The sequence below is a fragment of the Lobosporangium transversale genome (genome assembly GCF_002105155.1).
Source record: "Lobosporangium transversale strain NRRL 3116 chromosome Unknown BCR41scaffold_31, whole genome shotgun sequence".
NCBI lineage: Eukaryota > Fungi > Mortierellomycota > Mortierellomycetes > Mortierellales > Mortierellaceae > Lobosporangium > Lobosporangium transversale.
In genome coordinates, this window is record NW_019029009.1 from 280,997 (window position 1) to 291,893 (window position 10,897).

The 10,897-nt window shown below is 43.2% G+C and overlaps 1 protein-coding gene across 1 annotated transcript; it reads left to right on the forward strand.

Moving 5' to 3' along the window:
- Positions 1-1,702: 1,702 nt before the first annotated feature.
- On the forward strand, positions 1,703-10,888 carry BCR41DRAFT_423880 (phosphatidylinositol kinase Tor2). The gene is made up of 17 exons (XM_022030346.1): positions 1,703-2,004; positions 2,132-2,177; positions 2,284-2,413; positions 2,523-2,642; positions 2,759-2,839; positions 2,926-3,059; positions 3,151-3,345; positions 3,439-3,767; positions 3,880-4,073; positions 4,168-5,480; positions 5,601-6,215; positions 6,346-6,732; positions 6,866-8,188; positions 8,287-8,991; positions 9,100-10,234; positions 10,332-10,454; positions 10,580-10,888. Exons 1-17 carry the CDS (start codon positions 1,940-1,942, stop codon positions 10,771-10,773), a joined length of 7,089 nt encoding a protein of 2,362 aa, XP_021879238.1. The 5' UTR covers positions 1,703-1,939; the 3' UTR covers positions 10,774-10,888.
- Positions 10,889-10,897: the final 9 nt, after the last annotated feature.

Below are 10,897 nucleotides of genomic sequence, written 5' to 3' on the forward strand. Positions count from 1 at the left end.
GCTTGTGCTGATATTGCATCTTTGTTTAATCTTTCTTTACTGGCCAATGCTGCAATATATTCTAGAGTCCCTTGATGTTTGAAGACATAACGTATAAGCTGTTCCATGAAGTCTAGATCCTTTAAGGTTTGTTGTTCATCAACTATCCAAAAATTTTGCTTCATATTTCCAAGCAAATGAAATGTGATGCGGCATGTCTCGAGGAATACTGCAGGCGGCGTCATAAAGTCCTTGATCGAGGCTAGCAGTTGGGTCTGTAATGTCTTCCATGTTTTTTCGCTGCTATTGACCGCCAGCTTAATCACGTCCCGACCCATACTAGAAAGCATTGTGCGGATTGATCTCCAAATACGGACAGGATCGGTTGATAAGGGTAATGTCGTCTTACTACATGAACCCAGTTGAGCATTTGCCATATCCAGAGCCATTCTCCATATAGTTGAGAATTGCTCCCAACCGGTCCATCTCTCAGGTATCAATGAATCCCCCGAGGCTGCAAGGTTAGTTGTATATACAGCCCAAGATTGAATAGTAACATCCTGGTGCATCGTTAGCAACCAGAGTCCTGGAAGAACAGATAGAATCTTAATCCGCTTAAGTTGCAACATCTGGTTGAGTAAAGTGGACATTGGTTCCGCAATCCGCTTAGAGTAGTCGGGTAAAAGCAGCATTGATGGATCCAAGAGTATTTCACAAATCGCTATTTTTTTTCTTTTTTGACTGTTAGGGGCAGATGTTGTCTCTAAGAGAATCTGTACTCTTTTCTGGAGTCGTTTGCAATCCCATTCTAGCAGAGCGTGGAAAAAAATGTTTACAACATCTGAATCATATTGCTTCAACAGCCTAATGAATTGGGGACGAGATTGAATGAGGAAAAAAGAACTCATGTTAAAAAAGAAATAAAGAGGTCAAGTACATAAGGGTATGCACATAAAGGAATATACGCAAACCTTGCTAAGTAGACTCTCCGATCCTGTAAATATGATTCTGTACAGTCCAAGCAACAACTTAGCACATTCTCCATCAATTCTTTGAAGTGGCTGAGAGAACTGTTTTCGTCTAAAGAAAATATATGTAGTAACTCAATTGCGATAGGTCGGAGGTCAGGTTGGCACCACCAATGTAAACAAGGTTCCTGCAGGAAGAGCGCTAGAGATTCTGAAAGCAGCTCCTGCAAGACTTCAAGAGGTACTTCCAACTGCTTGAAGCGGTCTGCGAGAATCTTGAGCTGAGAAATTAGCTGGGGTGAAGGTGAGTCATTTAGCGCAATGGTAGTACGGTCTACATGCTCTGAATGACTTGAATGGTTTGCATTGTTTGCATTGTCCGGGTTTGCATGGGCAGCATTGGTGGCGTGTGTGGCAGCAGTAGTCGAGACCTTGTCGTGGTCCTGAGGCATATTAGAAGAAGAATAGAGTACAGGTCATTCACCTAGGGGCTTTTTATTGTTTACTAGTGTCAACAATGAAGGCGGCAGTCGGCGGTCCAGACGTTGGTAATAGGAATGATAAACAGAACAAACAATGGTTGCTTATTGTTCTTGTTGTTCTTATTGTTTAAAGGGGACTAACAAAAAAAGCGCCACCATTTTTTACGCTCTCTTTTTGGAAGATAGGATGGTCGCATGTGTTAACACGCAGACAACGACACACACCCTCTTTTTATACGAGTCCTGTATTGAATTTTACCAATCCCTTTTTCGCGCTCTCACATCCCTGTATTTTCCTTCAATAGACACGCACCATATTCTCATCACAGCCAGGTTCAAGTGAGGAGCCTATTCCTTCGATATAAAAAACGTCTCCGCATTCACAACAAAAACGCAGGGACACGACTCTTTTTCACCCTTGAATATTAATAAAAACGACCATCCTCTCACTAGTAATATTCTACGCAACAAGGACAATAAACGGGTCATTCCTAGGGCCATTGATTTTGAATGTCCATGGCCACAGCACCACCCTCAGACATCCTTTCAAAACTGACTAATGACCTAAAGTCAAAGTAAGCGTACAAATAAAACGATAGGGCAGAATATAGCTTCAAAGGCGTCCATATTGTTTCTGAAACTTCAGACCCAAAGATGTATTGATGCATTTTATTACATCATTCCCACACAATGAATTCATAGGAATGAAGAAGTCAGGCTACAGTCGGCTCAGGCCTTGAAGGATCATGTAAGACTCTCAGCACTATTATCAATTGATGGATAGCAGCACTGCAATCCTTTGGATCTAAATATTCACTTTGAAATGTTTTCTTTGTGTTCGTTTATCCATGCAGGTCGTTGTCATGTCAAGGGAGTTGTCAGGACAGGATTTGAAAAGATTCTATGGAGAAGTCAACAGCATTATTTGGACACTCGTACAGAGTGTCGACAATAATGATAAACTTTGTGGCGTCATGATCATTGGTAATGAAGAGGAAAAAAGAATAGACTGCTGTACATCAATTCCAAGTGCGAAGACCTTGAAGTGACTAAGTTTACTTTTTTTTCCCCATTGGCTCTTTGCCTCTGATAGATAAGCTGATTGGCATTGAAGGCGAGGAGAACACAACGCAGGAAACACGCTTCGCAAACTACTTACGTCAGCTCTTTCCAGCAGATGTTAAGACAATGACAGTTGCAGCAAGGGCATTAGGTACTGGGATAAAAAAAGAAAAAAAGTACTAGTGTGGATATTATCCAGCGAGCTTGTGAATTGCTCTATTCTTATGTTCTAACACATCGACAAATTGAACTTTTGTTTGCACTTAGGAAAGCTGGCACAACAAGGAGGGACTTTCACGACAGAGTTTGTAGAGTTTGAATTGAAAAGAGCGATCGAATGGCTTACTGGTATGAAAAGGAACCATTTGCTTTAATCTTTATTTTATTATTTTTTTTCTCACTAACATGAGCATTTTATGGGTCATCTTGTTCAGGAGATCGGCAAGAGGCCCGACGACACGCGAGTGTGCTTGTTCTAGCAGAGTTGGTTCGGCATGCGGACGTTATTGTTTATCCTTTCGTTGCGTCAATTCTTGAACATATCTGGGTTGCATTCAGAGATCCCAATGTAAGAAGATTTTATCTTAAGTTGAAAAGGCTTAAACACCTTAGGACTTACTCTAAAAAAGCTGATCGATGCAAAAAAAAAAAATTAATAGCAAAACATCCGGGTTGCAGCGGCAGATGCTTTGAGTGCTGTCCTCGTGATAATTGCCGACCGTGATAGTCCGTATAAAAGCACTTGGTATAACAGAATCAGTGAAGAAGCACAGCGGGGCTTGCGGATCGCCTCAACGGAAAGCATCCATGGTTCATTACTGATTTACCGCGAGTTGCTGCTCCATGCAGGCATGGTGGGTCGCTCATCTTTTTTAGTCTAACTTCTCTGCATAAGTGGAGCATAGCTAATGGATTATTTATTTGTTGTTTGATTTCAATGACATTAGTTCATGCATGAGCGGTATAAAAGTACAGGCGAAATTGTCTTTCAGTACAAGGACCATAGGGATGGCTTAGTTCGTAGGGCTGTGATTTCTCTGATTCCTGATTTAGCTGCATACAACCCACAGGAATTTGCTAACGTATATCTTCATCGAGCCATGGTGCACATTCTCAGCCAACTCCGCAAAGATAAAGAACGCTCATTGATGAAAGAAAAAGATCGATCAAACGCTTTTCTTGCCATTGGAAAAATCGCACTTGTTGCTGGTGCAGACATGGGAGAATTTTTGGATGACATTTTGATTTGCATTAGAGAAGGACTAAGGCTCAAGAGGTTAGACAACGTAGCAACAACTGACTTCCTATTATGAAGAATGACGATGCTTATGTGGTGTAGAGAAAAGCATACTAAGCTCCCTTTTTTAAATCATCTATGAATATTGCAGCAAAAACCGTATCCAGACCGATACGCCAATATTCAGCTGCATCAGTATGCTGGCCAACGCTGTCGGACAAGCACTTACAAAACACATGCATGAATTGTTGGAGTTGATGTTTGCTACTGGACTTAGCGAACCATTGCGCCAATCACTCACGGATCTATCCAACTGTATACCCCCCTTACTGCCCATCATCCAAGGTAACGCTCGCTGCAAATGCTTTTTATGCTATAAAAGATGGACTGAAGTGATCCAGCTGTTGATCTTAATCGCACTCCCTCATGTTCATAACAGAGCGCTTACTCAACATGCTTTCCATGATTCTGAGTGGACATATGTACAAACCATTGGGAGCACCAAATGGAGCAAGAACAGGACTCACCAGTTCTCCTGTGAGGCGTGACATTCAATCTGCCGAGCCAAAAGATGTAGACTCCATCATTCTCGCTCTTACTACCCTCGGTTCTTTCAACTTTCAAGGACATATCCTTAATGAATTTGTGCGAGATTGTTGTATTCCTTTTTTGGAGGACGACAATCCAGATATTAGGCGCTCTGCTGCTAAAACATGTTGCCAGCTCTTTGTTCGAGACCCCATCTGCTTCCAAACCAGTGCACATGCGGTTCAGGTTGTTGGCGAGGTCCTAGAAAAGCTACTGACTGTGGGCATTGCAGATCCGGATCCTGAGATCCGACGAACTGTAATGGAATCGTTAGATGAGCGATTCGATCGCCATTTAGCACAGGCAGAAAATGTGCGCTCGCTCTTCATTGCATTGAATGATGAGATTTTTGCCATTCGAGAGCACGCAATTACGATTATCGGACGCCTGTCTATGCATAATCCCGCCTATGTCATGCCTTCCCTTCGGAAGACATTAATACAGCTTTTGACAGAAATTGAGTATTCGGGCGTGAGCCGAAATAAGGAGGAGAGCGCACGGTTGCTAGCTCTTTTAGTGATTTCCTCGCAACGACTTGTGAAACCGTATGTTGAGTCTATTATTAAAGTACTGTTGCCCAAGGCTAAGGATCAAAGCGCCGGCGTTGTTTCAAGCATCTTGGCAGCTTTGGGAGAGCTTGCTCGCGTCGGAGGTGAAGATCTTTTACCCTTCATGGATCAGCTTATGCCGCTTATCATCGACACACTACAGGATCAGAGTTCACCAACCAAGCGTAGTGCTGCACTCAAAACTCTCGGGCAACTGGCAAGTAACACGGGCTATGTAATTGAGCCATACATCAAATATCCGGGCCTGTTGGATACCCTGATGAACATTCTGAAGACGGAACAGTCCGGCAACATTCGAAAAGAGACTATCAAACTTCTCGGAATCCTCGGAGCTTTAGATCCTTATCGTCACAAACAAATGGCAATTGAGTCTGTGGATGACAATCAGGCAGACAAATCCCAGGGCTCAGACGTCTCGCTTTTAATGTCAGGGTTGGGGCCATCATCTGAAGACTATTACCCTACAGTTGTTATCAATGCGTTGCTCAAAATTCTGAAGGATCCATCTTTGAGTCAACAGTATCAACCCGCCACTCAGGCCATCTTGAATATTTTCCAAGCTCTGCAGTTGAAAATGGTGCCATTTTTGCCACAGGTAGGCTTTGATTTTTTTTTTTTTTTTTTTTTTTTTTTTTCCCTTGAAGGATATGGCTAGTAGAGCGAACATTCTGCATTCAATGTGTACGTACTCACATAGTTCTTGTATCTTATTTAGATCATGCCTGTATACCTGAGTATCATGCAGTCAGGCACGGTGCTTAATCTGGACTTCTACTTTGAAAAAATGGGCTTCTTGGTCATGATTGTAAAGCTTCATATCCGCCCCTACCTCCCCGATCTTTTGCAGCTTGTCAAGGACAACTGGAATCACACACCACTGCAAGAGCGTATAATTGGGCTAGTTGAGAGCATAGCCGTGGCTCTTGATGGAGAATTCAAAGCATATTTGCCCAACTTACTGCAATCATTCCTTGCGGTCTTCGACACCGACCTGACGGAGAGGCATGACGCATCGATCAAAGTTTTAGGCGCATTTGTGAAATTTGGCTCTAACATCGAGGAATACATGCATTTGGTGATCCCAGTTCTAGTCAAGACATTTGAGAAGCCTGATGCACCCATAAATCTACGTAGAGCCGCCATCAACACCATCCGTGAGCTTGCTAAAAAAGTCAATTTTTCTGACTATGCGTCCAGGATTATTCACCCATTTGCTCGTATCTTGGCGTTACCAGGGCCAGAGTTGAGAATGCCAACTATGGATGCGCTCTGTTGTTTGGTCCTTCAACTTGGACAGGATTATGTGAACTTTATTCCCATGATCAAGAAGGTAAGTAAAGCATTCCTCCCCCTTTATTTACCTCAGATAACTAAATATCTTTCGTTAATGGCGGTGTTAAAGTTTACACTAAACTGTTTTTTTTTTTTTTTTTTTTTTTACTGCTATAACATATATTAAGGTCCTAATCCGTACCAGGATTAGCCATGCACAATACGATCATTTGGTCTCACAGCTGCTAAAGCGTGAGCCGCTGCCACTAGAATTGCCTGGGCTAGGTGATGATCGATATGTGTCCATATCAGATGTCCCACAGGCAGAGTCTGGTATTCGCAAACTTCCTGTTAATCAAGCCTCATTACGCAGAGCCTGGGACACTCAGCCACGCTCGACCAAAGATGATTGGGCAGATTGGATTCGACGTCTTTGTTTGGAAATGCTCAAAGAAACACCTTCTCACGCGCTCAGAGCATGCGCCGATATGGCAAATTCCTACCATCCTCTTGCTCGAGAACTATTCAATGCTGCATTTGTGTCTTGTTGGGGAGAGCTACTAGATCAGTACCAGGTAATGTTTGTTTGCATTATATATTGATTTTATTAATACCTTATATTATCTTTTCTTTTTTTGTTTTCGATAATATCTCATTCTTACCTATTCTTTATTTTATTTTATTTTCATAATGATATAAAAACAATAGGAGGAGTTGGCAAGAGCATTGGTCACAGCACTTGTTGCACCCAACATTTCACCTGAAATCATTCAAATCCTACTCAACCTCGCCGAGTTCATGGAGCATGATGATAAACCTCTTCCTATAGACATTCGTACTTTAGGAGAGTATGCAGCAAAGAGTCATGCGTTTGCCAAGGCACTCCATTATAAGGAGCTTGAGTTCTTAACAGAGCCTTCTACCAACGCAATAGAAGAGTTGATTGGAATCAACAATAATCTACAGCAGCCTGATGCAGCTGCTGGTATCTTGACGCATGCACAGCTTCATCATGACTTTGAGCTCAAGGAGGCTTGGTACGAACGTCTGCAGCGATGGGAGGATGCATTGGCAGCATATGAACGCAAGCAACTGGAGAATCCAAATGATCTTACACTCACTAACAAGCGCATGCGCTGTTTGCATGCTCTTGGTGAGTGGGACCAGCTGTCTTCTTTGGCACAGGCCAAATGGGGCAGCGCACCACCTCAAGATCGCCGTAAAATGGCATCATTTGCCGCTGCAGCTGCTTGGGGTCTGGGTCAATGGGAGCTTTTGGACGAATACATTTCAGCCATGCAGGAAAACTCTGATAGAGCCTTTTTCAAAGCTATTCTAGCACTTCACCGTAATCAGTTTCAGGAGGCCGAGAAGTACATTGATAAGACCCGTAACATGTTGGATACTGAACTCACTGCTCTTGTTGGGGAGAGTTATAACCGAGCGTATGCAACTGTAGTTCGGGTCCAGATGATGGCAGAATTAGAAGAGATCATTGCATACAAACAATACCATGATCAACCCGACCGTCAGGCTACGATCCGACGTACGTGGATGAAGCGGTTGAAGGGTTGTCAGAGAAATGTAGAGGTGTGGCAAAAGTTGATTAAGGTCCATGCGATCGTGGTGACACCAGCTCAGGATATGGAGATGCGTATTAAGTTTATGAACTTGTGTCGCAAAAATGGTCGACTGAGGTTAGCAGAAAACACCATGAGTACGCTTATGGGCCCTGATACTGCAAACATGAGCTTCACAGCCATGACGCAGGTGACACCACCACAGATTGTCTATGCTAAGCTTAAGTACATGTGGGCGACAGGTGTTCGCGAGCATACCCTGGACTGTTTACGCCAATTTACGGAGCGATTGGCATCCGACCTTGGCCTTGGAACGGTTGAGGATGCCGGCATTGCTATGACAGGAGCTAACCAGCTGAATGGAAACGTGGTCGACTACTCCAGATTACTTGCACGCTGCTATCTGAAGCAGGGAGAGTGGCAGTTTGCTCTTCAAGATGGCTGGACGCATGTAAGTTGAGCGTATGCGGCTCTGAAATGATAGTTGGATAGCACTAGGCAATCATTCTTTACTCATGGCATTATCAACCTTTGTTGTTTTTTTTTAAGGACTCAATTGAGGACATTCTGACACCATATCTCTATGCCAAGCATTTGGACAAAGATTGGTATAAGGCGTGGCATACATGGGCGCTAGCTAACTTCGAGGTGATCACGTTTTATGAGAAGAACCCGCCCCCTAACCATTCTGGACGCGACCCATGCCTTCAATATGTTATTCCTTCGATCATGGGCTTCTTCAAGTCCATTGCACTATCTCAGGGCAATTCACTTCAAGATACGCTGCGCTTATTGACACTCTGGTTCAAGTTTGGTCATCGCGCGGAGATCAGTGCGGCACTGAGCGATGGTTTTTCAACTGTCAGCATTGATACCTGGTTACAAGTCATTCCACAGCTAATCGCCCGTATCCACGCGCCTAGCCCCAATGTACAACGTCTGATTCACCAGTTGCTGACAGATGTTGGGAAGGAGCATCCGCAAGCACTGGTATATTCTTTGACGGTTGCTTCGAAGTCACCTAGTGTTGTACGCAAGAATGCAGCCTTAGCAATTATGGAGAAGATGAGAGTGCATAGCCCGCTGTTAGTCGAGCAGGCATTATTGGTCAGCCAGGAGCTTATTCGTGTAGCTATCCTGTGGCATGAGATGTGGCACGAAGGTCTAGAAGAGGCGTCTCGTCTGTACTTTGGTGACCGTAACATCAATGGAATGTTGGCGCTACTAGAGCCTCTCCATATGATGCTTCAGAGGGTAATATTCCATGCTAACCAATATGACAGCAATCAGTACATCATATCATAGCTCAAATAGATTCTGGCAAATGAGAGGCTGATTTTTTTTTTTTTTTTTTTTTTTTAGGGCCCTGAGACCCAGCGTGAGATAGCATTCAACCAAGCGTTTGGTCGAGACCTAAGGGAAGCCCAAGAATGCTGCATTCGCTATGGCCAAACTCAAGAAATCAATGACCTTAATCAAGCATGGGATATCTACTATCAAGTGTTCCGTCGTATCGCGAAGCAGCTTCAACAGCTTAGCACTTTGGATTTACCATATGTCTCGCCACAATTGCAGGGCGCTCAGGATCTTGAGCTTGCTATTCCAGGAACTTATAAGAGTGGTGAACCTATCATTAAGATTTCATCGTTTGTACCAACGCTCACTGTGATGACTTCGAAGCAACGTCCTCGTCGCTTGACTGTGAAGGGAAGTGATGGACGTGATTATCAATATCTATTGAAGGGACACGAGGATCTACGTCAGGATGAACGTGTCATGCAGTTGTTTGGACTTGTGAACACACTTCTGTCTATTGACCCAGAAACATTCAAGAGGTACTTGGGCATTCAGCGATACCCTGTCATTCCACTCTCGCCCAACTCGGGTCTCATTGGATGGTTACCAGATACAGATACGCTTCATACCTTGATCCGTGATTATCGTGAAAGTCGCAAAATTTTGTTGAACATTGAGCACCGCATCATGTTACAGATGGCGCCCGATTATGATAACTTGACGTTGATGCAAAAAGTTGAAGTCTTTGAGTATGCACTTAACAACACTGGAGGTCAAGATCTGTACAAGGTCCTGTGGCTCAAGAGCCGGAACTCGGAGGCATGGCTCGACAGGAGAACAAATTATACCCGATCTTTGGCGGTCATGTCCATGGTCGGATATATTCTTGGACTGGGAGATCGCCACCCGTCCAACTTGATGCTGGATCGTAACTCGGGCAAGATTGTGCACATTGATTTTGGTGACTGCTTTGAAGTGGCGATGCATCGTGAAAAGTTCCCAGAACAGATTCCGTTCCGGTTGACACGAATGTTGACCAACGCTATGGAGGTCAGTGGTATTGAGGGTAACTTTAGGAATACGTGCGAGAATGTGATGCGTGTACTACGAGAGAATAAGGAGAGTTTGATGGCAGTATTGGAAGCCTTTGTATATGATCCCTTGATCAATTGGAGGATTTTGACCACAAGCCCTCGTCAACGTAAGTAAAAAAAAAAAAAAAAAAAAAAAAGTCTAAAGTTTATAGATGATGTTAATGGCCTTATTAATATTGACCCTTTTTTTTTTTCCTATTTTAGCGATGGAGAATGGACAGGGTGGAAATCAAAATGCAGCAAATGAGTCTGTCATGGACGAGCAGGCACGCAATATGAGGAGAGCCCTACCAAGTGAGCGTGAACTCGTGCGAGACAACATGAAGAGTAATGACTTGTTTTTACATATTTTTTACATATTTATTTATTTAAATACAATAACAATCGTTTTTTTTTGTCGATAGAACTAACTTTTTTTTTTAAATTCATTATCTATCACATGTCTTATATAGTGGAGAACCAGCCTGAACAGTTGAACCAGAGAGCAGTATCGATTATCAATCGTGTGACCAATAAGTTGACAGGCAGAGATTTCAAGCCTGACAAACCCTTGGATGTACCATCGCAGGTCGAAAAGTTGATTCAACAGGCGTCATCGTACGAAAACCTGTGCCAGTGCTGGATTGGATGGTGTGCCTTCTGGTAGAAGACTATCTCTTAGTTCCTCTTTTTTGTAATTGTCTGTTCCGTGTCTGTCCAATTGTAAATAAGAAAAATGTTATTGGTATTGAAATCAATGAAGAAATTCTTGGGTGTAATTTTTTTTTTAT

Excerpts from the sequence above, each read along its gene's own strand:
- BCR41DRAFT_423880 (XM_022030346.1), top strand. The coding sequence starts at position 1,940 with ATGTCCATGGCCACAGCACCACCCTCAGACATCCTTTCAAAACTGACT. Across the intron at positions 6,216-6,345 it reads TTATTCCCATGATCAAGAAG|GTCCTAATCCGTACCAGGAT; the intron begins GTAAGTAAAGCA and ends ACATATATTAAG. Across the intron at positions 6,733-6,865 it reads AGCTACTAGATCAGTACCAG|GAGGAGTTGGCAAGAGCATT; the intron begins GTAATGTTTGTT and ends TAAAAACAATAG.